The sequence below is a fragment of the Suncus etruscus genome, chromosome 1 (assembly GCF_024139225.1).
Source record: "Suncus etruscus isolate mSunEtr1 chromosome 1, mSunEtr1.pri.cur, whole genome shotgun sequence".
In the NCBI taxonomy this organism is placed as follows: domain Eukaryota; kingdom Metazoa; phylum Chordata; class Mammalia; order Eulipotyphla; family Soricidae; genus Suncus; species Suncus etruscus.
The window spans coordinates 89,347,054-89,374,940 of NC_064848.1; the positions used below are offsets into that span (position 1 = coordinate 89,347,054).

The 27,887-nt window shown below is 37.6% G+C and overlaps 1 protein-coding gene across 2 annotated transcripts in view; it reads right to left on the reverse strand.

Moving 5' to 3' along the window:
* Window positions 1-27,887, reverse strand: part of SLC25A13 (solute carrier family 25 member 13) — a 241,485-nt gene that overhangs the window by 73,278 nt on the left and 140,320 nt on the right. Inside the window, exons 6-11 of one of the 2 annotated variants that reach the window (XM_049784608.1) lie at window positions 24,580-24,726; window positions 22,484-22,622; window positions 21,497-21,590; window positions 21,196-21,280; window positions 15,761-15,845; window positions 15,211-15,369 (exon numbers count right to left, since the gene is read on the reverse strand). In XM_049784608.1, coding sequence (XP_049640565.1) covers window positions 15,211-15,369; window positions 15,761-15,845; window positions 21,196-21,280; window positions 21,497-21,590; window positions 22,484-22,622; window positions 24,580-24,726 — 709 coding nt within the window. Of the gene's footprint in view, window positions 1-15,210; window positions 15,370-15,760; window positions 15,849-21,195; window positions 21,281-21,496; window positions 21,591-22,483; window positions 22,623-24,579; window positions 24,727-27,887 lie in introns of both variants that reach the window. The other variant, XM_049784602.1, reaches the window with a different exon arrangement.

Consider the following 27,887-nt stretch of genomic DNA (forward strand, 5'->3'; position numbering starts at 1 on the left):
TTTAAAGAGTAACATAATATTTACTATGTATTAGGCACCTTTTAAAAAACTCATTTAATTCCCTCATTCATTGACATTGTTAAGATAGTTCTCAGTGTAGAAAATCTGTCTCAAATACAGGAGTGTGTGTGGGGGATTGGTGATGGAAATGTGAAGGAGGGTGTTTTTTTATGACTGAAACCCAACTATAATCATGTTTGTAGTCATGGTGTTTAAATAAAGATATTATTTTAAAAAATGATATGACTTAGGGGCTAGAGTGATAATACAGTAGGTAAGGCGTTTGCCTTGCACACCGCCAACCAAGATTCAATCCCTGGCATTCTATATGATCCCCCAAGCTCCACAAGGAGTGATTCCTGAGCACAACCAGGAATAACTCTACCAGGTATGGACTCCAAAGAAACAAACAAAACCACTTCATTTAATTTTCATAATTACCAGCAGAGACGAAACAGAGGTATATGAAGATTAATTTGTTCAAAATTAACCACCTTATAAATTAAGATTGGAATTCAAGCCTAAACTCTAGTACTCCATCCATGCCTTTAGAAGCTAGGTAGATAGCTCAAAGGGAAGAAAAACAGGCTCTCCATATGGGATCCCTGGGTTTATGTCTCACTTTCGTCCAGTCAATTTGAGTACTGCTAGAAGCAACCCCACGCACTACTATGTATGGACCACAAGTAAACAAACAAAAAATGTTTTTACTCTACCCTCAACTTAGCTTTATGATTTATACACAAATATCCCTGACTATAACACCAAATTCCATCTGTTAAAAATCATATCCAGGCAGTCTTATTTTTATTTTTATTTAATTATTTATTTATTGGGGGGGTAACATTAATTTTTGAGCCTACTTCACTCCAGGGCAACAAATGCTTGAACAAGATAAACAAAGTTAAATAAAACAGAATTGAAGAGTTCACACAACCTGGGCCTCATGGCCTAGTACCCAAACAGAGCAAGCCAGTTAGGATTCATCTTGCCCGAGTATGACAATGCTCCCAGGAAATTCAGCCAGTTAGCACAGAGAAACAAAATTGATATAATGCAATGCATAGAGTGAGGGAGATGGATAATTGAAATCATGGATGTGTAAAGGTTAGGAGTAACCAGAAATCATGTTTAAGCCAAGATTTGTGTTGAGAAAAGGACATGTAGCTAAAGAACAGAGACATTAATAATGGTGAACATAAAAAGTGCCCAGGTAGAAGAGCTAGCCTTGATCATCTTTAGGCCCACAGAGACCAAGTTCCAGGGAAAACAGGAGCCCTGACATCTTTGCCTTCTTCCTTTATCATGTGTACTTTTTAAACACAACCATCATGACCATATTAGCTTAAGTGGGCTGTACTCTTTGTAACCTAAGTAAGCACAGGAGAGAAAAATTGAGTAAGTAACATCCTGGCAAAGCTCATAAAGCTGACCCTTAAAAAAAATCTAAAATCTGCTTCTTCACTTATATTTCTTCTGGCTTCAAACATGAATTTATTAAACTAACTGAAGATGATATATATGGAGGATGGACTAATTGGTATACGGGTTTATTATTATTATTATTATTTAAAGAAAAGACATCATATAGTTGACACAATTGATCATAATACATTTGTTTCAGAAAGAACAAAGGCAAAGTTATTAAAAAATAGAAAGAAAAACTAAAGAGATGAACGAGAAAGGAAATAAGAAAAAGTTCAGTAGCTAGTATATATTTGAAAATTATTGAATCACTGATAAACTCATTAAAGCCCTTGTTAAAGGTTTATTAAGCTCTTTTTTTAATAAGGATAAGAGTTAAAGAAATACAGTAAGAATGGTGTTAGAGTGGCGATTGTTGTTGCTTGCATAGGCCCAGTAAAATATGTGGGAAATGGAAAGGAAAAATCCTTGGCCTAAATATGAGACTTTACCCTTGAAGTTTTCTGGCATAAGACCAGCTCTGGGTTCCAGGCATACTAGGTTGTCCAACCTGAGTCATTTTCTGTGGTCCCAGTAAAAAAATTATTTTTCTTCACATTAACTGTTGTTGGTGTTAGGTTTCTGTAGTTAAAGAGACTGGATTCTGTGGATATCTTCCATTGACATCAGGATAATGTGGAGCATCCTCTAGTTTTACCTCACAGTTAGAGGGCAATGCAGAGAGCCCTGCCCTGAAAGCAGGTTGTTGTTGCTGTTAAGTCTTCTGGGTGTTAATGGAACCCTCTTTGGAGTAAGTGAATAACAGGGGGATGGTAGGGTCTTCCCTGGTAGAGGATTGCTTCCTGGTGATGTTGTGAACAGTCATGGTTGGTTTGTAGATGGTATCCCTGGTTCAGGTGTGAATGGACAATGTCCATTTTTCTGAAGCCTGAGCCAAGCCATTATGACAATGTTCAGGGTATAAGGCCCCACTGCATTACAAGATTTTTGTGTTCATAGCTCTATTAGATAAGAATTTTTTGTTTGTATGTATAATATGTTCCCATTTTAATGTGCCTATGCAAAAGAGGAACAATGACACAGGTATTAATGATGCCTATGGGGGTTGAGGGAACAAATCCAACAATCCCTGTAACTTGGTTCTAACATAAGCTCTAAACTGAGGGACTCTTCTTCAGAATTCCTTATTGCAAAGATCACAAAGAAAAGAACATAACAAAACTGTGGGGGAACTTGTCATTATATAAGAGAATATTCTGTAAGGGTTGTAGCTGCTAAGGGAATACATATAAGATATTCAAAGGATATATAACATGTTATTTTCATGTCTTTTGAATTAGTTGGGGAGATGTTAAGTCCAGTACACCACTTTGGTCTATGATTTGGCCTGTGCAGTCTGATAAACAACTCACAATAGTTCTGTATTTGGAAAAATTCTTGAGGTGAGACTTCTCAGAAACTGAGTCTCTTAGCAAGCACAGGTCCAGAATGAAGAAAGGAGGAGAAAAGGAGGCCTGTGCGAGTAGATCAATAGCATCAGTGTACTGGGATTGTCTCAGGCTTAGAGTCTATCTTATCTCTTAGGGTACTGTTTGGCAGCTGTCTTTGTGTGGGGATTACAATCTGCTTCTTGAGGAGCTAAGAACCGAGGGTAAAAAGGGTTAAATGCGGGGTAATGGTGGTTGGGGGTGAGGGATAAAGGACTAAAATGAGATTGTATTGTGGAGTGCCAATGGGATAAGGACAGAATACAACATGGACAACTGTATATTGTAACCATAAATTAATACCTAGGAAATCCATCTAACTATCTATGTACTCCTCATGTGGTTTGAAAATGGAGAATGGTGAAAAAAAATGTTGCCTGTGACTGCACCAATCCCACCTCCTCTTGAGCTGAGTGGCGGTTGGGGGGAGGCTTGGGGTCCCCTCTAGAATCCTCCCCGGCATCCACCTCACTGGCCCTCTGGGCTGGCACGGAGAGAAGGCCCTGGAGTTTGGGAGGAAAGATGGTTGGGGGTTGCCCAAGACCACCAGCACCCCATGCCAGTAAAAACTGGCTTCCAGAACAGAAGAAGGCTCGGAATAGAACCAGAAGCCAGGAATTCTCCAGCCTCCCAGTATACAGATTTTTAAAGGAAGGACCAAGTTACATATTTATGTACTGTGCCAAGCACAACTATATTTTTAATTAGAGGATACTTTCTCACCTTCTAACCTATTAGCCTTTTACCAACACCAAATAATATCATGATGCCTATAATATCAGAAGGTAGGCTTAATTATCACTATATGAAAGTACAATATTAAGTCATATTTGTAAACTGCAGAAATAAGTTGCTTAAACTATACCTCAACATCTACAATTCTCTTTATACTGTAGATTCTAGTCAACTACCAAAAAACTTAGTTAAATATTTACATGTTAGATGTATTTTATTTCAATCATTAAATTACAGACCAAAATCATGGATGGGTTGAAAACACTGTGATTTGGGAAGCCAGAGAGAAAGCATGGAGGTAAGGTGTTTGCCTTTCATGCAGAAGGTCATTGGTTTGAATCCCGGCATCCCACATGGTCCCCCCGAGCCTGCCAGGAGCGATTTCTGAGCCTGGAGCCAGGAGTAACCCCTGAGCGCTGCCGGGTGTGACCCAAAAACCAAAAAAAAAGAGCAGGCTTGGGGGACCATATGGGATGCTGGGATTTGAACCACCATCTTTCTACATGCAAGGCAAATGCCTTGCCTCCATTCTATCTCTCTGGCTCCTTTTCAGATTTTTTTCTTTCACACTATAAACTTAGTTGAATTTGATGCACTGTGAACATCAAAAAAAAAAAAAAAAAGATAACGCCTTATATTTAAGATAATCTAGAAACATGGGCCCAGAGAGATAGCACAGTGGTGTTTGCCTTGCAAGCAGCTGATCCAGGACCAAAGGTGGTTGGTTCGAATCCCGGTGTCCCATATGGTGCCCCGTGCCTGCCAGGAGCTATTTCTGAGCAGACAGCCAGGAGTAACCCCTGAGCACCGCCGGGTGTGGCCCAAAAACAAAAAAAAAAAACAAAAAAAAACAAAACAAAAACAAATCTAGAAACATAAATATCCACAAACTAAGTGTAAATTTTATAAGGAACTAGGATGAACAATGACAATTGATGGAGAAATTTGGAGGAAATGGAACTCCAAGTGTTTATGTACAGTCACCAGGGGTCAAACAACTGACAAAGACAATGGATGGTACCACTTTTCTACAGAAGCAAAGTTCTATGAGAATATAGTGGGAGAAATCATCATGCAACTTACAGGAGAGAGAAAAGCATCAAAAAGAAGACACCAGTCTTAGTATTTTAAGATAAGTAAAGGCACACAAGAAAGAAGCACTATGAATAAATTAAAGAATAATGGTACAAAAAATGTGTGTTCAAAGGCACCAAATTCTCAAGACCATGACAGATATAAAAGTAAGGCAATTATCATCTTAAAATCAATAAAGCAATGCTGATACTAATAATCAATATTTAGTATTATGTAGTACATTCCAGGCACTGTTCCATGTGTGTTATGTGAATGATTTATTTCATGCCAATAATATCAATTCGGTACATGTTAATAATTTATTTTGGTTTTTGGTCCTATACCCAGTAGTGTTTAGTGCTACTTATTCCTGGCTCTGTTTTGAGGGTGCTGTGGTACTGGGAGTCAAACTAGGGTCAGTCACATGCAAGGCAGACTCTTATTCTTGAACTGTCTCTCTGCCCCAGTACATGTTTATAGCTCCTTTAACAGGTGAAGGAACTTCAGGTTTCTTCAGGTGAAGGGAGACTTCAAGGAGCTGCTCCGAGTCATTCAGACCTGTACCAAGTGCTAACACTCAGGAACTGGAAAAGTACCTTTCTTGTTATCTCCATAGTTAAATAGGGAATGAAGGTTAACTGTGGATTGCAAACTTTGAAGCACCATAGATATGGCCTTGCCACCATTAATCTCCTGCATTAAAGCCCTTTGGGAGGGGTAATGTACAGTGATCTTTGAGGGAGGAGGGTAAAATAGTTCAATAATGTCTAAAGCAGCCTCTTCTGTTAAGGTACTTCAATACGATCACATTGAAGTTTAAAGTACATTTATGTTTTACATCTGAGTAAATCAGCAGAAAAATTAGGCTTCTAATATAAGACGTTTCTGTTGGATTCTGTTAATTCATTTTAACCATTAAAAACAGAATGGATGTGTGTGTTGTTTCTAACTTGTCAAAACAGCAGTCTGTTTTCCAACTGCCTCAAATGAAATTTATTAGTGTGGTTAGTTTTCTAATCGACTCTTTTTAGTTCAGCTCCATCAGCACATATGGCAATGCTTCCTTGGCAATCTTTCCCAGAAGGCTGCTAATGTGAGAAAAGATTTACAAGGTACAATATTAATGTAGTATTTTGTCTTCAAATTTCATGGGACTAAGATATAAATCATACTATCCCCTATGATTTCAGTTGCTTGTGCAAGTCAATGAGAACTGAGCTAGAGGTGTAGGGTGGGATGAAGTGTTGTTCATCAAGGATCCCTCTTTTAAGAGTCATTTGGTACCCCAAAAGAGGGCTGTGTGAGCAGGATGCTATTTTTCACTTACAAACCTTAGAAAAATAATTCTAAGATCTCAGAGTTAAAAGGGATGGAGCAATAGTGGGTAAGGCACTTGCCTTGTACATGCCAACCTGGGTTCAAACCCTAGTACCCCATATTTCCCCACAAGCCCACAAGGAGAAAGCCCTATTCCTAAACTCCCTGACCAGAGATTTCTGGCTATAATACCTATTTATATTGTCTTGCTCCAGAGCACCTCTCAGTCCCCTTGTTCATGCTGAGCTTCTCCCCAATGCCTCATCTATCCCCCAACTATGTCCTGTTATCCTTCAGAGATTTTACCTTAGGTTCTTCTTTCCACATACATTCCCTTATGAAAGGTAACACCCCCGTTAGGCTTAGTTAGCATTAGAGAGGAATTTGTCTGTTATCTGCCCTTCTTCTTATGGTGATTATTCCTGTATAATAAATGTCCTATATGGAACACAGTGGGAACTCTCAGTCCATGAGGCTGGGAACCCCCTGACTCCATGTATTTCTCTATTATGTCTGTCTTGTTTTCTTCATTCTGATAGCACTCCTGCTTCAGGCCATTCACCCCAGGGCTGGACTCCAGCATTATATCTCTGGTTCCCCAAGATGCTCAAAGCATACCCTCAATTTTCTTCTGGTTTACAAGAGAAAATCCAGTCTGAATAAGAATCATAGTATGTAAATAGATAGGGGTAATAATAATACCATCCTCACTGCATTATTTTTGTCCTTTGAAGAGCTATACCCCCAAAGAAGGCATATCATGTTTGAAAATGATGAGTGGCTCTGTTTACTTTAGGTAAATATAATAAATAGTACAGGGGGCTGGAGAGATAGTACAGCAGTCAGGGCCTTGCATGTGGCCAACCCAGGTTCATTCCCTAGCATTCTATATGATACCCTGAGCACCGCCAGGAATAACTCCTGAGTGCAGAGCCAGGAATAACCCAAGCATATCTGAGTGTGATCCCAAAACCAAAACTCAAACCAAAGAACCAAAACAAAAGTAGCACAGATCTTCAGCTGTGTTTCAAAACCAAAATGCTTTCCTAACACTTTTAAACATATCTGAGCCTCTGATCATAAGCTGCTTTTTATAATGTTCAGTCTACAGAGTTAACAGTATCAAGTAAGATTATGAGCATGGCACTTGAATACAGGATGCTGCATTCGAATTTTTATTCTCTTGCTTATTGTATATAGCATTTTGGGTAACCTACACAACCTCATTCATTGCACCTTGTCTTCATATCTGTAAAATAGGGGCCAAACATGGTACCATCTTCACAGAGCTCATTTTGAAGAGTAAATAAATAAATAAGTTGAAATACATAGAAGCCTCAGCAAAGAGATAAGCATACTGTACATTCTATGGCAATTGTGACTACAGTTTTTGATCTTCATCAAAATCCTCATTCTTTAGGAAATCTGAACTCTGAAAAGGCTAAGTAGTAGTACGAATTGAACTCAGATTCATGCTATTCTGAAAGAGGGCTCAATGGCTCCTATGTTTAGCCTTCCCTGTTCAATCCAGAGAGCATAAAATTCCAATTTCTTTCTTTGCTGACATTTTTGCAGACTTTTGTTCTGGGCCCCAGAAGGGGTAGGATCAGAGACCTGAACTAAATAGTCTTTTCATAAAACAAAGGAAAGTGGTAATGCAGATGTCATCACTTTGAGTCTCCCAAACCTTGAGTTCTTTAATATTATTATTTTAAATACAGAAAATTCTAGGCCGGAGTAGAATCATAGTGGTAGGGTGCTTGCCCTGCACACAGCTGACCTGGGATGGATGAGGATTTGATCCCCAGTATCCCATATGGTCCCCTGAGCCAGGAGCGATTTCTGACCACAGAACCAGGAGTATCCTCTGAGTTTCAAAACAAAATACTTGAAAATACTGAAAGTCAGTGACAAGCTCCAAATGATGACCTAAAGTGAGTTAGGGAGCCCAGTGGGCATCAGGGAAAGAAGTTGGTCAGGATGCAGGTTGATGGTTTATGGACAAATGTTAAGCACAGAGGAATGTAGTGAGGGCCAGAAACCATGCTGGATAAGGCAAACAGGTTATAGATGCTGAAGGATCTAGCAAGAACATTAATAGTCAAGGTAGAATTTTTTGTCTCACATTAGACAAGCCTATCAAGAGTGGTCAATTAATCAAAAAAAAAAAACCACTTACAACACAAAGGTGGGAGCAGAAAAGCCTTCAGGGCAAATACAAGTAGGAAAATTTGGTAGAGGGAATTGATACAGAAATTATCCCTAATTCTTGGAACTTTACTGTGCTATCTAGTTTTAAGCCAGAGGCAAATGAGTCTGTATAAAATGCTTACTCTCCTGACCTTACCATCCAGGCCTGTAAAGTGGTCCCCATCTTCTCCAAGCGCCTGCCCAGCTTTCAACATCAGATTAACCTTCATTCTAGAGCTATCAGCACTCTGCATGCTCTGCCTCACAGCTTTTATTCCTGCTCCTATTTCTATGGCCTTCTCTCCTCACTTGAAGGAGCTTTCTTTCCTTCTTCCACCTCCTCCCACTTGTCTGTCTGCTTTAGACTCATATTGCTCCTAAGCATGAAGTCCCCCCACCTCCCCACCCCCACCCCAATACTATCCACTTTCATAGCTTCATTGTATGGGAATTTCTCTACTCTAAGAAACAGAAGTGGGGAAATGGGGGGGAGGGGAGTGAGACAGAGAAATAAGGATTTAAATGTTCATTTATCTGCATTAAATATTCTACTTAAATGTTAGGAGTCACATATTATTTTAGCTATGGCTCAAGATGCCTTTGGGAAGCTGATTGCCAAATTTACAATAAATGCTAATGGTATGATCTAGAAAAATATTAGTTCCTCTGAGGGGTGTAACCTCTTTAGAACTGAAAATTATTGGAGAAAAAGATCATATCCTCTTTAGTGTTTTCAAGTGGCTTTTAGGCCAAGTTATCTTTTCTCCTGTCTAAATTATATCTCAGCAGCCAAACTCCAAGCTATTTCCTTTATTTTAATATCAGCAGCAACAGTAGCGGGTTATAATTTATTTTATTGAGCTATGGCACTAATTGTTCATTAATTTATTCTTCTCCAGGCTATGTCTAATTCCCTTTCTAACTCATCAATCCCAATTTTCTAAGCCCATCATTGTTCTCTGGCCTTCTCCAGCCTCTGACATAACTTGAACATACCTTGTTTAACTTTGTTACCTCAGTCTAGTATTCCAAGGACCAGTGTTTCATATGACTTACTCTAGATTGCTGGAGACTTGATTTGAATTATCCCTGTCTTTGTTCAATTTTTGATAACCAAGTATCAAAAATTATAAAAACATGTAAGAACTGGTTACATGGATGGCCATATAGGATTCAGTATCGTTCAATCATCCACTGTGATTTTTTTCTAAGATGCATGTGTAACAACAACAAAACTCAACAATTATAGAATTTCTGATTTCTATATTTATTACTAGAATTTTAAAATTTATTCATATCTACACAAACATGCAAGAAGATATGCCACCCTCTCCTACAGAACCAAGAACTATATGAAAAGTCCTCACTACCTGCTAAACCTTCCTTCTAGATGAGCCTAGAATAAGTTATCACTAACTTCCTGAAATATCACCACTACATCCTCTAGATGTCACCTTGAGAACATTCCAAGTTAGAAGGGGACTGTTTTTATGCCACAGAAAAATTAAAACAGACACAGTTGAAACTCTGTGAGTCTAGATCAATAGGCTGATTAAAAGAAAAATAAAAAAAATCCTTTTTTGTGTGTGTGAGGTGACAGGAATATAACCTGGTGACAGAATGTATATTTAGCATGTATGAGGATATGTTTTAATCCCAGGCATTAAAGAAACAAAACTAAACTTTAAGTAATGTTCCAAATAAAGCTTAATTCATAAAATTATCTTAATTTTGCTTTAAGTTAGCTTTTTTTAATGCTTCTCCCATCGACAACAACAAAACAAAAGGCTTCATGTAAAAAGCATTTCTCCTGTATCCTCTACTTCCACTTGAATATATCCTCTTCTTTCAGGTTCTTCTGAGAACAGTTTCCAATTTCTAACATTGCTCGTCTAATTCCCTGACGCATCTGAAGGAGGTAAGGGTAGCAAAGTTTGAAGGCAGAAATTAGTTATTCCTGGAACGTTAAAAGCAGTTAATTATGGGTGATTACCCAATCAATTGTTTCTCTTTAATATGCCAAGAGTATATAGCAGGCCAATAACTGACTCATTTGGTCATGAAGTTCATTCAAACCAAATGAGCTGTCAGGTAATTCATTAAGGATTTTAAACACCTGAGTGCATAAAATCAATCTGGAGTCTGGGGAGGAAATAAGGAAGACTTTTAAAAGTAAAATCAGGATTAACCTGGGTGTTTTTTCTTTGAAAAAAACTTAGTTTAGATGTGTAATTTTCAAAAAGTGTCAGAAAAATGTAAAAAAGTTGAATCATTTTCCTATAAACTATCATCTGTATTTTAGAGAAGGTTTGCATAAATAGCCCCATAGGGTATTTAAAGGAATATTTTCTAGCAACTTAAACTTACACGTGTAAAAATAAGGATGTTAGACAGAGTGATGTAGAGAGCAAAGTAATTCACAAAACTAAAATTACTCAAGAACTCAAGGCTCTCTCTCTAAGAAAGAGGAATCAATATCTTCTGAAGACAAGCACTAACAGTCCTCACAGTGGTGTTATCAGTCTCTTGGTTAAAGATTCAGTAGCACTCTCTAATTACTAATGGGTCACTTTCAGAACTGAGGGCATATAGATGCAGGTGCATGTTAAAAAAAGAAAAGAATTGGCAATGTTGAGGCCAGAGAGATAGCACAGCGGTAGGGCATTTGCCTTGCACACAGTAGACCCAGGAAGAATGGTGGTTTGAATCCCAGCATCCCATATGGTCCCCTGAGCTTGCCAGGAGCAATTTCAGAGTGCAGAGTAACACCTGAGTGCTGCCAGGTATGACCCCTCTACCCTAATCCCCCCCCCCAAAAAAAAAAAAGAAAAATTGGCAGTGTTAAAAGAATTCTTTAAAAACTTTCCTGGTACCAGGAATGGCTCAGTAGCAAAAATGCTGCCTTTTAAGACTGAGGTCTTAAGTTGAATGCCTGAGGCCAACCACATTAGCCTAAAGAATGCAGTCTCAGTGATTCACCTGTTTGAAACAGTGTGAGATCTTCACACATCCAAGTCAAGTGTGTGTGTGAGCATCACAACAAAATAGTGTGTGATGCTAGTAAGTACCACAAGAAAGTGTGTATTTACTCTTAGGGATATACCCTAGGAACACAAAAATCTTTCCTCACACCTATATTCATTGCAGCACTTTTTACAATAGCCAGAATCTGGAAACAACCAAGATGTCCTTCCGCTGATGAATGGCTAAAGAAAATGTGTTACAATGGAATATTATGCAGCTGGCAGGAGAGATGAATCATGAAATTTTCTTATACATGGATGTACATAGAATCTATTATGCTGACTAAAATTAGTCAGAGGGAGAGAGACACACACACAGAATAAACTCACTCATCTATAGGTTTTAAGAAAAACTGAAGACATTGAAATAATTCCCAGAGATGAGGGCCAGAAGGACCGGCTCAGGATATGAAGCTTACCACAAAAAGTGGTGAGTGCAGTTAGAGAAATAATTATGCTGAGAACTATCATAACAATGTCTGGAGTGAGGGATCTAGAAAGCCTGTCTTCAATACAGGCACGGGGGGGGGGGGGGGTAGAGGAGGGAAGAGATTGGGGCATTGATGATGGGAAGGTTGCAAGGTGAAGGGGGGTGTTTTTGCTATGACTGAAACCCAACTACAATTATGTTTGTAATCACGGTGTTTAAATAAAGAAATTATTTAGGGCCTGGAGAGATAGCACAGCGGCATTTTGCCTTGCAAGCACCCGATCCAGGACCAAAGGTGGTTGGTTCGAATCCCGGTGTCCCATATGGTCCCCCGTGCCTGCCAGGAGCTATTTCTGAGCAGACAGCCAGGAGTAACCCCTGAGCACTGCCGGGTGTGGCCCCCCCAAAAAAACCCAAAACAAAACAAAAAAAACAAAATTATTTAATAAAAATAAATAAATAAATATAAATATAACAAGTGTGTGTTTAAATCCTAGCACTTCAGTGAGATATAAGGTGGGAAAAATACCCCGTATTCAAGTAGTTCTACAATGAAACTACTTAAATACAAAGTAGCCTTTTATTCTTTTGTAAAGAGATATGCACCCTTGCTTTATTAAAGAAAGAGAGGAAAGAGGATGGAGAGATGCATTAACCTTATTACAAGGACAGATGCTGCAAACACCTTTATTCAGAACCAACTGCTAGCTTTTCTCTAAAATATATACAAAGGAAATTTTAAGATAAATTTAAATTAGGGGCAAGACATTTTTTATGCGGCGTTCCCAGATTATGCTATTTAGGACACTTTAGCAATTAGTATGTCTTAACGAAGAACAATTACATGTCAAGCAAAAATCCTATGACAAGGAAAATATGTACAATATTTCCAATCATGTTTATAAACTAGAGCTGTACTCTGACATATTCTCTAACACTCTAACGCCACTAGATGAAACATTATCGGTAGCAAATCTACATTTTCACAACTGAAATTCAATCATTTTTTCCCTTGGAATAAAAAATTTTCAATAAAACTCTATTTAACAAGAAATTTATACTCAAGTAACCAGACATAATTTTTTATATTCTTTTATATGTATATTCGCATCCTCAGAAATACTTCAAGGAATTGGGCCCTGACTAAACAGAACAGGAATGTCATTTATGAAGCAGGGCAGAAAAATAACCTTGTTTTACCTCAACACTTAAACAATTCTTTGCTCTCAAGACCCAAATTAAAAAATTAAACTAAATAAAATTTTATATAAGCCTTTCTCTTTTTTTGTTTTTGCTTTTGGTTACTCCTGGAGGTGCTTGAGAGTTAGGAAATGCCAGGATCAAATCCAGGTCATTTAAGGCAAGTGCTCTTACTGCTCTACTACTTCTTCAGCCTCTAGTGTAAACATTATCTTTGAAAATAATCAACTAGAAAAGATAAGAAATCAAGGTGAATGTAGGAGACTCTCAGAACTAATCTTAATATTCACACTCCATCAATCCACTGACAGAGGAACCCTTTGGGTTGTAGCCAAAGCAGATTAGATAAATGGCAGTTTCTAAACCAGATATAGGGTGACTTTTGCCTTTCTGATGTTCAAAATCAATATCTACCTCTAATTTCTTCCCCGAGAAGTTAAAAGCAGTCACCTTCATGTCATAAAACACCAAGAGGTTTATGGGATGGATGGCCCAAATTAGTTCTGCACTTAGTATCTCATGCAAACTTGAAACCCTCCATGAGGTTTAAAGGACAGGGTCAAGAAGGAAATCCACAAGCAATCAAAAAATTAGGTGTTGTTGTGTGCCTGCCTTGCATGTGGCAGACATAGTTTCTTTCCCCAGCACCCTATTTGATCTCCCAAGCCTACCAAAAGGGATTCCTGAGCACAGAGATAGAAGCAATCCCTGATTACTACCAGATAACCATCCCAAACAAACAAAAACAAACCAAACACCTGCCCTCCCCCACCAAATTAGGCTTGTCAATGACCAAAAAGGAGATTCAGAGGTTAAAAACAAATCAGTTTATAAATGCACAAAATGATATTCAACAGGACAAAATGCTTTTCACCTAATCCAAACGTACCCTTAATCCAACACTAAGAAATACTTTCATAAAAGTCACTTGTGTAACAATACCAATAACCAATAACATGTATCCAATGGAAGCTCAAAACTCTCTGCAGAATACAACCACATGAATAGGTGAGGTGGTCACCTTTGCCTGAATCACTGTAAACCAAGAACTGTGACTTTCACCTTGTACTACTTGGGGGGACATTTCATTTGTGAGGTTTGTTGTCACCAAAAGGTAACTATTTCAAACGGAGGGCAGTGACCCTGTAAAGGTCATCATCAATCACCTGAGGTCAAAGAGCTCCCTTTGTACAAAGAAACAGGGGGTAAGGGAAAGAGGACTGGGAAGAGATCAAAAGGCCTTTGAAGGTTTATATATATATATACACACACACACACACACACACACACACACAATAGAACCAGCAAAATGGAACTTTTCTGGGTTTGAAACCTCATGGTTTCTCAAATGAGAGATTTCAAGTGAGATGTTTGTTGTTTAGTTTCCTTTTTAATTTGAGTGCTTCAGCTGAAGAATACTGAGCCAATGGCACAGAGGTACTGGTAGAGAGGCATGGCTATCAGTTTCAAGGTTTGTACCAGTAGAATACTATAGTTTATTTTCTTCTAGAAATCTTACTAGCAGGGGAGAAGAGGAAAGACCCTATTAGGTTTGTAGCTACTAAATGGCAAAGCAACTCAGCTTGAAACATAGTACTTTGGCTACTATATTTTAGCACAGCTAAACTTCACTTTTCTTTGCAGAAAGCAAACCCAGAGATAGAGTCTGTGAAGTAGAATCATGTGTTTTTAGACCAATGCCAGTGGAGAAGCACCCAGGGTCTGTGAGGTCCTTTCTATCAGTGGCAACAGATTCTGTGCCTACATATGTTGACTGATGAACCTCAGGTGATTAAAAGAGCAGCAAATATCTGACTTGGAGGTATGAACAACTAGATACAGCTGAGAGAAAGAGAAGAGGCTCTGAAAAAAGACTCAGAAATAGGCAGTAATGGAGGGCTCCACTGAAATCTCGATTACCCAGCTAATAGAATTTTTTTTTCTGTAGTATATGAAAGGAGAATCATTCATTCCATGTAGGCTCATTTCCGTCCCTGGGATGACTTACCCTACTAACTAGTTAGTAGACTTATTTCAAAAACACAAATAGTATGAGTATTTTAAAAATTCACTGAAGATGCTTATAAAAATAATTATTTTAAGAAATAAAACATACTACAGAGTAATATAAATGGCTTTCAGATTATAGACTGTTTTGATTAGGCATGCCTCAGATGCCTGCAGCTTACTGCCATTAGCATGGATAATTGAGAATCTGCTGTATTTCCATTTTAACACAGTCTCTCTAATACATTTTAGGCACCGAGATGGAAAAAGCAAACCTTGAACTATTACTTTACCTTACATGAATTCAATACATGACACTAACCTCTATATAGTCCAAAGAAGCCTTCATACCGTAGTACTTTCTTGAAACAGTCAAAGCTGTTTTTATACATTAGTTCTCCCACAAAAGAACCAGTGGATCTTTGGTTCTGCATTCGAGTTTTCACAAGATCAATGGGATACACAGCAGTGGCTCCCACAGCTGAAATAAAATAATGTCCATATTTGAGAAGCAGTTATGGTCATTAAGAGAAAAGGGGAAGTTAGGTGAAGTCAAAGAGAAGGATCAATAAAAGAAACAGCTTAATACACCAATTTTAAAAACTTCACAATTTGAAATGTCCTTAATAGACAACTGTGACTTTTCATTCAAATATATACCAATTAAAGATGTTTACAGACTATTTAAAATTTAAAAAGCATACAGTACAGTCTAAACTCTTTATTAACTCAATTTAGAAAGCCTATCTCATAGGTACAAACAGGTAACTACATTAAGGGAAATTAGAAAAGCTTTGTCCTATAATGGTCAATAAGAAAAATAAAAAAAAAGATTAGAAAAAATAAAAGATTTGCACTTGTTCATGACTAACCTCCAGCAATAGAACCCAGACCAAACCTGTAGGCTGACTCTGCAACTTGAAGGAGAATTGGTCGGGATGAATCAACTGAAGCTTTCTTCTTTGCATGCAAATGAATTGGAAGATAGAAGATAGAAAAGAAGACAAAATAAAAAAGAGTACTTGTTATTTTTTTAATTAGCCACTGTGTTCTAAGTTCATGATATGAAGGTAAGGTTGGATGCAATGAGTTCCTATTAATAAGGAATTAATACTGCTGTTAATATACATCTCAAATTTGAACAAATAAAAGCTAGTATGTTCCCACTTTCAGTATTTGGAAACTACTTTCAAATAATCAATTCTCACTAGTGAACAAAGAAATATAGACTCAAAAGCATTCATCTGCATCAATATTCATTAACTAAATCAGTGGGTTTTCTGCTTTGAATGAGTGTGTTATTGCAGATGTGAGTGTATGTGAGCGTGCATGCGTACATGTGTATGTGTATTTTTTAAATAGTAATATCTAGTTTGGTAGGAGTGCTAAAAATCACTGACTTTCAACGTTTACTCTCATCACTTAATTTAGTATAAACTGAAGAAAAACTTGGTAATATATACCCTGAATCTTTAAAAGTAAGTAACTTCTGACACTCTAGTACTACTTAAACAATGCTAAAAAAAATGGCAGGTGTGAAAATAAGAAACAAACCAAGTGAGTATTTAAAAAGTGGTACTGGGGACAGAATGATAGTACAACAGGTAAGTGCTTGCCTTGCACAGGGCCAACCTGGGTTCAATCCCTAGCACTGCATATGGTCTCCAAATCTTAAAAAGAGTGATTGCTGAACACAGAGCCACCAATAAGCCCTAGCACTGTTGGTTTGTCCCCTAAAAAAGCAAAACAACAAGAGTAACAACAATATCACAGTAAAAAAACAGGACTTTTTTAAAGGCAAGGATTTTGGATGAAACCTATGTTTAAAAATAAAAGATTAAAATTTTGCTATGGCCTTAAAATGAGACAAAATTTTATCAAGAAGGCTGTTTTAGAAGAACTCTTGAGGGCTGGAGTGATACACAGTGGGTAAGGCATTTGCTTTGAATATGGCCAACCCAGGTTTGATCCCCTGCATCCAATATGGTCCACAAGCCTGTCAGAATTAATTTCTGAGTGCAGAGCTAGGAGTAAACCCTGAGTGCTGCCAAGTGTGGCCCTAAACCAAATAAACAAAACAGAAGAACTCTTGATCTTAAGGGGGATGTTTTCATCTAAGAAAAAACAACAACCATAAAAAGAATGTGTGATTTTCTTTACCTTTTAAAATACTTGAAATATTTCATAGCAATCTTTAACAAATAATGCTAAATACTTTATTTAATTTTGTTTTATGGTGTGTCTGAAAGCAAAAATTAAATAAAATATATATGCATACAAAAATAATACTAAGATTTTGGCTATATCCTGCCACCCAGCGATCAGCAAAATTATTAAACGGCTACAACTAGTGGTGATTATCTTACAAAGGATTGCAATTTCTTCTATTTTTTTTGCACATCATTTCTAAATTCAGACTTCCAATTGAACACTTATTCATTATTGTTTTTTGGCTCTATTATCCTTGTAACATTTCTTTTTTTTTTTTTTTCGGTCACACCTAGCAGTGCTCAGGGGTTACTCCTGGCTCTGTGCTCAGAAATCACTCCTGGCAGGCTCAGGAGACCATATGGGATGCTGGGATTTGAACCACTGTCCTTCTGCACGCAAGGCAAATTCTCTACCTCCATGCTATCTCTCTGGCTCCCCTTATACCATTTTTTTTAAAGTCAGGACATAATAGAATACTATAATTCTGTTTATACAAATGAAATAGCCATTTTATGTAACAGAGATATCAGATGACAGTGTTAGACAGTGATAATGCATACCCACTGAATGAATGAATATATCTAATAAACTTTTTCAAAGCCCCGAAAAAAAAAATTAGTGCACAGTGAAAGCAATGAAAAACCAAGGGCTAGAAGCCCACTGAATTTTAGTTGCTGTCAATAAAACATGATTCTTTTCATTTATTCTTTTTGTAAATTTATTTTTATTTTTTATTTTTAATATAATTTCTTTAAGCACTGTAGTTATAATCATATTCATAGTTGGGTTTCAGTCAAAAAATGTACACCCCCCCTTCACCAGTGCACCCTTCCAGCCACCAATACTACCATCTCCTTCCTCCCCACCCCCTGCCTGCAGACAGACATTCTCTCTCTCTCTCCCCCCCCACCTCTCTGTATCATTATCATGATAGTTGTTAGTGTAGTTATTTCTCTAACTGCACTCATCACCCTATGGCAAGCTCATATCATGGGCTGGACCTTCTGTCCTGCATCTCTATATCTCTGGGTATTATTACCATACTGTCTCTTATTTTTCTTAAATCACACAGATGAGAGGCTGGTGAAATAGCATGGAGGTAGGGCATTTGCCTTGCATGCAGAAGGATGGTGGTGGTTTGAATCCCGGCATCCTATATGGTCCCCAGAGCCTGCCGGGAGCAATTTCTGAGTGAAGAGCCAGGAGTAACCCTAAGTGCTGCGGGGTCTGACCCAAAAAACAAAACAAAACAAAAAAATCACACAGATGAGTATAAATATTCTGTTTCTCTCCCTCTAACTTCTTTCACTCAGCATAACAGTCTCCATGTCCATTCATGAACAGGCAAATTTCATGCCTTCATTGACTACATAGTATAATATGGCAATTGTGTAGATGTACCACAGTTTCTTTAGCCACTCATCTGTTGTTGGGCAACTAGACTGTTTTCAGATTCTGGCTATTGTAAATAGAGCTGCAATAAACATAGGTGTGCAGAGGGCATTTTTCATTGTGTTTTTGTGTTCCTAGGGTATAACCCTAGGAGTGGTATTACTGGATCATATGGAAGCTCAATGTCCAGTGTTTTGATGAATCTCCATTTTGTTTTCCAGAAGGCTGGACTGGAAGACATTCCTATCAGTAGTGAATGAAAGTTCCTTTCTTATCACATCCATGCCAACACTAGCTCTTGTACTTTGTGTCATTTTGATATTAATTTTGCATCTTTTCGTTGATTAGTGATGTGGAACTTTTTTTTTCATGTGCCTTTTGGCCATCTGTATTTCTTCTTTGAGGAAATGTCTGTTCATTACTTTTCCCCATTTTTGAGTGGGGTTACATATTTTTTCTTGTTAAATTCTGTCAGCATTTTGTATGTCTGAGATATTAGACTCTTATCTGATTGGTTTTGGGTAAATAGTTTCTCCCATTCTGTGGGTGGTCTTTTATCCTAGCCACTGTTCCTTTTAAGGTGCAGAAGCTTCTCAGTCTAAAATAGTCTCATTTGTTTCTCTCTGCTTCCACTAGTTTGGCCAGTTCTGTTTCCTCCTTGAAGAAACTTTAGGCTCAATGTCATAGAGTGTTTTGCCTAAATTTTCTTCTATATAACTTACAGTTTCAGGTCTGATATCAAGGTTTTTAATGCATTTTGATTTGACCTTTGTGCATGATGTTAGATAGAGGTCTGAGTTTGCTGTTCTGTATGTGGCTGACCAGTTGTCCCAAAACCATTTGATGAAGAGGCTTTCCTTACTTTACTCTGCATTTCTTGCCCCTTTATCAAACATTAATTGCATGTCTACGGGTCGTTCTCTGAATATTCAAGTCTATTCCATTGATCTGATCCTAGCTTTGTTTCTGTCAACATGTAACACAACTTAAGAAAGCATTTGTCATCCAAATAATGAATTTAACACCCCAAAAATAAGGGAGTTGAGGGTATTCCAACAACTGACATGAGCTCATCCTACAAGAGATTAACTCAACGAATTCCCAGATAGTTTATAATTTGTCTTAATCTAGCAAAATAACACGCAAATGCAATAAAAATCTTCACTCATCTCCTCCATTTGGAGAAAAGTTAGTGCAGAGTCTACCAGGTGGATGATCTTCCTTGCTCAAATCTGTCAAGTGTTGTCAGACCCACTGGGTTACAGATATTTCAGACAAGGCCATTGTGAATTGCTCTAAATCTTAGAGCAGCAGCCAATCATTTCCTGCTGTAAATCTCATCATGCTATTCTAACCTTTCAGGGCCATATCAACAAGCACCCATCAAAAATTCTCAAAAGCTGCAGAAGGCAGAAAGGAAAAAAAATGTGGGCAACCAGTGCCAGCTGGAGAAGAGAGATAAAGAAAAAGAAGAAAGAAAAGAAAAAAACCCTTCTTTTCCTTAATCCCCAAATTTCTACAATAGCAAGTAGTGTGGAGATGAAGAGATAATCATCTGGCAAGCAGTGTTTAAAAATCAAAGTAAAAAGGGAGGAGCAATGCTGCCTTTCACCTCTGCACGTGATTATACACTTCTCTCTCCCACACTCAGGAAACCAGCTTCCTCTTTTAACAACAGCCAGCTGGTTTTCCAGAGGTGCCTAGTTAGGATTTACTGAGCACACACCCACTACTTTTGACTTGCACATTGCACACAAAAACTCGCTACTGCATTTGGGTGGGAAGAGCTAAAAAGGAGGGGGTCCTGGCTTGAGGCCTGCCAGTCCTAAAAATGTAGCCTGCACCAACCCATTGTGGTCAAACTGGCGTCTCAGTACAAACCCAGAGCTCCGAGCCAAAAACTGTTAAGTCTCAGAGGATTCAGAGATGGCTTTGCTTAAAGGAGATATTTTTCCAAAATGAAGCTCGTCTGTGAGTGGATTTATTTGACAAACATCATGGAAGCACAACTCATGCTCTAAAGATTTTTAATTCTCTAATTCTGATCTCAAGGCAGCAGAGCAAGAGTTAATCAGGGAGGCCCCCCCCCCATCTTAAGTTTCTGACTCTCACAACTTCAAGAGATTGGTTTCTGTTAACCATAAAATAAAATTTAGCATTCCTCAAATTGTTTCCACATAACTTATGAATCCTTTCACAGAGAAAATAGGTCTAAAAGCTTTCAAACTATGACTCCAGACTAAACAAAATTATCTCATTTTGATATTCAGAAAAACGGAAGGCATGGCACTTAGACAATGTGTCGTCAAAATCCTGTTCTGCTGAGCCAAGACGGTTTTCATTCAGTCACACACCATCCCTGCCAGAAACAGCAACACCAAAGCAGGGCTCTGTCCCCACATCAGTCAATAGAAAATGCACAGGGGGGTCGGAAAGATCTGCCCATTTTTGCAGGTTCAGAATTCCAATAGTTATGAAATCACTGTAGCTTTTAAAGAAACCAGCAGTAGCTAATAATTCTATTAACCAGAGCGTTTCTCCCCCCCCCCCCTCCGTCAGCCTTATGAAAGTGTCTGGATTGGAGATGCAGCAAGGAAAACCATCAAGTCAGTTACCACTGCCAAAATAAGTAACTGCTGGGGGCGAAGGGTTGGGTACCAGGCTCAAGAAAAGGTGGGGAGCAAGTCTGCTCCTACGGTCTCACCTGCTTTTGTGTCTCAGCCACGTTAAAGGGCAGAGTTCCCTCTTCTAGAGGAGCAATCCGCTCAATATCTGCCAAGGTCATTCGCCTAGAAGAAGAAACAAAGAAAAATTGACTGATGTTTTAAAATGGACATTGTAGAAGTTAAAACTATTCTTTCTATTGCATATATTTCAGACAGTATTTAATCTGGCTTGTTTTACTCCTGATTGCTACACATCTCCTACCTCTATCTCTTAAACCTCCTTTCATTAAGCCAATCACAGAAAATAAACAACAACAAACAAACAAAAAAACAACTTACCCTCGTGGTTCAAATAAATCTGCTAATTGAAACAAGATGTCAACTTCCATGGGTGTAACCTGACCGAATTTCTGAGCAGCCAGCACAAACTCCTCTATATGGAAAAAGAGTTAAAAGGGAAAAATTCAAGAAGGAATAGTCTCTAAATCCAGCATTAACTCACAACACTGGAATGAGTGAACATCACCAAGCTTCATTATTATGAGTTGTAGAATTCTAGACAACTTAAACAGGAGAAGGATTTTTACACTAGAACGAGAGTGAAGAAAAGGTTTTGTAACAGTAATTTGAAAACCTAGTATCACTTGATGACTCTGAATCCATGACATAGACTGTTGGACAAATTGCAGGACAGGCAATAAGGAAGCAGATATGAAACTTCACATGCATAAATTCCAGGAGGTTATACTATTGAAGTAGTGAAATTACTAAGGGAATTCCTTGATTTTAAAATTCCGTTGAAATGGTAATTAGATCTTGTTCTGAGATTAAGGTGAATCGAGGATGGAATTCCTTATGTATCTTTATTTATATTTTTGGGTTTTTTGGGGGGCCACACTCGGTGACACTTAGGGGTTACTCCTGACTATGCACTCAGAAATTGCTCCCGGCTTGGGAGACCACATGGGACAAACCACAGTCCGTCCTATGTCAGCTTTGTGCAAGGCAAACACCCTACCACTGTGCTATCGCTCTAGCCCCTCTTATGTATCTTTAAAGGCCACTTTAGAGATTGCCAATGAAGCTCTCAAGTTCTAGCAAGAAAATTTAGGTATTTTAGTTTTATTTGTGACTACCTTCAGTTTATTTAAAACTTGCAGAAAATGGTTTTGTTTGCTTTCATCTGACAAAGGATGAATAACACCACAGTAACATACAGTTAATTTGTGTCAAAGTGATAAAAAAAAATTCTGTAACAAACTTTTGTTCACCAAAATAAAAATTCACCCAGAAATTTCAAGTAAGAATTCTGATTTATTCACTCACCCTTAGTCACCTCTACATCTTTTCTATTGCCAGCCAGGGTGCTGTAGATCTTTCTAATGAGTTCCATGTTGTTAAGGAGCGAGTTAAATCCATTAAAATATGAGAAACTAACTTGATGGGATGTGGTGCCCCCAGCAGCCTCAAATAAAATAAAAATAAAAGGAAGAAAAAAATTATAGAATGAAGAATATTCAGAAGAATACATATTTAGCATTGATCTTGAAAACAATAAAATGTATTTAAAAAAGATGGTAAGTATTTTTTTTCACATTAAAAAAAAAATCAAACCTACGAAGGACTTTTAAAGGTAACTGCAACTAATCATGAGCAGAACTTGTACTCTCCAAACACAACTCTTAGAAAACTAAATAAATACATATGTAGGACTTATAATGGAACCAGTATTTAGTAATTTATGGAGTTTAAATTTCAATTGGAAATATTTGATAAGTTTATTTCACCAAATAAACAATTCTTAAAGGTGTATACATGCAGAACTTAACTATGCATATGCACATGAGTGTGCTTTCATGTAAAACTGCCTTTAGACATAAAACTGTTATGGCAACAAACTATGAAAAAAGGAATTCTAATATCCATGTCATGATTTGTCATGTTACTTATAACCAGAAACAAATAATTATTTATGTACAGGCATTGGTATGATTCTGGCAAACAAAGATATATCAATTATGAGATGTCATTTGTTTTAGTAAAGGTTAAAGTAGTCAGAATCCAGATAAACAGAATTTGTAGGAGACCATATTTCCTCATAGACAGTAAGTATATCCATTATAAATGAAACTTCAATTTCGGATTTCAAACTCTATCCTTCCCTAAGAAGACAAAATATTTTTAATAGAAAAGCACTTCTTTTTTTTTTATTTTTTTTATTTTTCGGCCAAACCCGTTTGATGCTCAGGGGTTACTCCTGGCTAAGTGTTCAGAAATTGCCCCTTGCTTGGGGGGACCATATGGGAAGCCGGGGGATCAAACCACGGTCCTTCCTTGGCTAGTGCTTGCAAAGCAGACACCTTACCTATAGCGCCACCTCACTGGCCCCGAAAAGCACTCTTTTATAAGGTAACAACCACATAAATTTTTCATTTAGTAGTCATTTAAAATAGCTGACATGAGAGTTTGGAATGAAGTAAAAAGGGAAGGGTCTAAGAAATGAGGGCTAGATTAAAAATGCAGACCAGAATAGAAAAGGATTTATTAGAATGCCATGTCTCCAAAAGAGGCACCAGGATAAAAAGAAAAAATAAAGCTACTCTTGAGTTCCTGCCTTGGGTACACACTGATAATAACACAGAAAACACACACACACACAGAAACTTTTGACTCTGGGATTAACAGAAGGAGGGTTATATATTTGATTTCCAAATCCCAGTGATTATCAGAATCATCTGGGAAGCTTTAGAAATTTAAATTTTAGGTTTTTTTCATTTATTGATTCACTGAATTACTAAACTGAAAAAAACTTTAAAATCTGCATGTTTAATAATTATCCCTACTGACTTTATGTTCTACCAAGGGCAAAAAATTCTTTCACCTATAGAAAGTTTCAGACTCTTGCAAAGTTTGTGAGGTAGTACATCAGCTAAAAATCCATCTTAGGGGGTGGGGGGAAAAATCCATCTTAGAACATAAGCTTCACAATGATTTAAAAACTAGTGTGTTACTAATTAACTGCCCACTATAACTAGCCCAAGCACAATCTTCTGCCAGGAGTGATTTCTGAGCACAGAGTCAGGAGTAACCACTGAATGCCACCGCGTGTGGCCCAAAAAAGAAGAAAAAAGAAAAAAAATACATAACTGTAAAGAATTAGTCTTATAGGGCCCAGAGAGACAGCACAGTGGCGTTTGCCTTGCAAGCAGCCAATCAGGACCAAAGGTGGTTGGTTGAAATCCCGGTGTCCCATATAGTCCCCCGTGCCTGCCAGGAGCTATTTCTGAACAGACAGCCAGGAGTAACCCCTGAGCAACACCGGGTGTGGACCCCCCCCAAAAAAAAGAATTAGTCTTATAACCCCCTACACATTATGACAAATAGTATGCATTACTTCATCAGAGCTGTTAGGTATAACTTACAGCTACTAAACATTCTTCTACAAAAGGTGTTAAGACATGGGGACGAATGGTGACCATGATGTCTCTGAAATCAATGGCTGTCACTTTTCCAGTCTTGGCAGTGTCTCTTTGCACAAAGGCTTGCTTTGCATGTTCCAGCTGTATTTCCTACCAATAAAAAAGGCAAAATAATTTATGGTTTTATTGAATTATTATAAATGACTACTCAATTTCAAATTCAAGTGAAAAAATGTAGACTATATCTTTTTTTTTTTTTTTGGATCACACCCAGCAACGCTCAGGGGGTCACGTCCTGGCTTCATGCTCAGAAAACTCTTTTGGCAGGCTCATATGGGATGCTGGGATTTGAACCACTGTCCTTCTGTATGACAGGCAAACACCTTACCTCCATGCTATCTCTCCAGCCCCAGGTTATATCTTGATTCCACAAAATACAACAGTTTTTTGTGTTTTTTTTTTGTGGTTTTTGGGTCACACCCGGCAGTGCTCAGGGGTTATTTCTGGCTCCAGGCTCAGAAATTGCTCCTGGCAGGCACAGGGGACCACATGGGGCGCCGGGATTCGAACCGATGACCTCCTGCATGAAAGGCAAACGCCTTACCTCCACGCTATCTCTCCGGCCCCAATACAACAGTTTTTTAAACCATAATCAACACACTCTTGACTCCTTCCAAACAGAAAACTTTGGTAGGCAAGTAAATACATCTTGGGAAAACTCACTGAACCTTAAATTTCCAAGTCCTCAAACAAAATAATTTTCAATACTCATAGATACCCAACAATTGCTGCCATGCCAGTAGTCCAGCTTCACAACTTTTCCATAATTTCAGCAGAGATGTCTAACTGCCAAAACTCCAGGTATGTCAGTTTTGTGGCTGACATCTCCAGAAACTCTTTGGAGCCAGGAAACTTCCTCCCAAACCTGATGGCGGCACCTCTGTATGTTGATTGATTTACCTATGTTAAAGCATCCTTACAAACCTACTTGATCATTGTGTATGACCTTCTTGATGAGATGTTAGATCCTATTTGCCAAGATTTTGTTGAGGATCTTTTCATCTGTGTTCATCAGGGATATTGGTCTGTTTTTTTTTTTTTGTTTGTTTGTTTGTTTGTTTGTTTTTTGTTGTTTTTTTTGTAGCATCTCTGTCTGGTTTTGGTATCAGAGTGATGTTTAGCTTCATAAAAAATATTTGAGTGTTCCTGTTTTTTCAATTACCTGAAAGATCCTGAAAAGGACTGATAGTAGTTCCTCTTGAAAGGTTTGAAAGAATCTGTTAGTAAATCCATCTGGGCATGGGCTTTTGTTTTGGGAAAGACTTTTGATTACCATTTTAATTTCCTCAATAGTGATGGGTCTGCTTTAGATATGGCAGATCATCCTGATTCAGCCATGGAAAATTATCAGAGTTCAAGAATTTATCCATTTCTTCTAGGTTCTCCTGTTTTGTGGCATAGAGTTTCTCAAAATAGTCTCTGATTACCCTTTCAATCTCTGTATTATCTGTACTAATCTCCCAATTATTTTATTCTGGTATTAAATTTATCTTTCTTTGTGATTTTTGCTACTAGTTTATCAATCTTGTTCATTTTTCAAAGAACCAACTTTTGATTTCATTGATCTTTCAGATTGTTTTTTGGATTTCCACTTCATTGATTTCTGCTCTAAGCTTTGTTATTTTCTTTTACCTATCTAATTTGATTCTTTTTGTTGATCATTTTCTAATTTTATATGCTGTCATTAAGATATTTATGTAGGTCCCCTTCTTTCCTGATGTGAGGTTTGCAAAGCTATAAATTTTCTTCTTAGCACCAATTTGGCTGTAACACAAAAATTCAGATTAATTTGTGTATTCATTTGCATTTGTTACCAGGAATCTTTTGATTTCCTCTTTGATTTAATCTCTGACCCACTGTTGTTCTGTAGTGAGATGTTTAATTTCCCAGGTGTTAAAGTTTAATTCTGTGTCTCTTTGTAGTTTATTTTAAATTTCAGTGCATTGTGATATGAGAAGGTAGTCTGTACAATTTCTTTCCTCTTGATTTTATGGATGTATGTTCTATGGGCCAGCATGTGGTCTACTCTGGAGAATGGACCCATGTAAATTGGAAAAGAATGTGTGTCCAGTTTTCTGAGTATGGAGTGCCCTATATGTATCTACTAGGCCACTTTATTCCATTTCTACTTTCAGAGGTAGTATATTCTTGGTGGGTTTCAGTCTGTTTGATCTATCAAGGGATGACAGGGCTGTGTTGAGGTATCCCAATATTATGGTGTTGCTATTAATGTCTCCTTTCAGATTGAAAACAATTGTATTAAATATTTTTCTGGTTCCTAATAGGGTATATATCTGTTTAGGAGTGTGATTTTGTCCTGTTGTATATACCCACAACCAAGGTTGTCCCCTCTCAGCACTCCTATTTAACATAGTACTGGAAGTTACTTGCCATAGCAATTAAGCAAGAAAAAGATGTCAAGGGCATCTGATAGGAAAGAATGAAGTTAAGCTCTCACTGTTTACAGATAACATACTATATTTAGAAAACCCTGAAGACTTTACCAAAAAGCTTCTAGAAATAATAGGTTCTTATAGCAAAGTGGCAGACTACAAAATTAATACAAAAATCAATGGCCTTTTTATACACAAATAATGATAAAGAAGAAATGGACATTAGGAAAACAATCCCATTCACATTAATGCCACTAAACTCAAATACACTGGAGGAAACTTAAAGAAAAAGGTGAAAGACCTATACAAAAAAAATTACAAAACACTGCTTAACAAAATAAAAGATACAAGAAAATGAAGACATATATCCTGTTCATAGATTGGGAGGATTTACATAATTAAAATGGTAATGCTCCCCAAAGCACTGTACAGATTCAATACAATTCTTCTAGGAAACCCATGATATTCTTCAAACACTCCTCAAATTCATTTGGAACAATAAATACCTTCTGATAGCTAAAGCAACTCTTAGGAAAAACAAGGTGGGAGGCATCACTTTCCAAATTTAAATTGTACTACAAATTAAGTCATTAAAACGACATGATACTGGAATAAAGACAAACCCGCAGATCAATGGAACAGATTTCAGTATTCAGAGAATGTTCCCTAGACATACAATTAATTAATCTTTGATAAAGAGGCAAAATGCAAAATGAAGCATGGAAAGCCTCTTCAACAAGTGGTTGCTGGATACTGATCAAGCCACATGCATAAAAAGCAAACTCATATCTCCATGTAACACTATGCACAAAGGTCAAATCAAATGGATTAAAGACCTTGATATCAAATGATGGAACC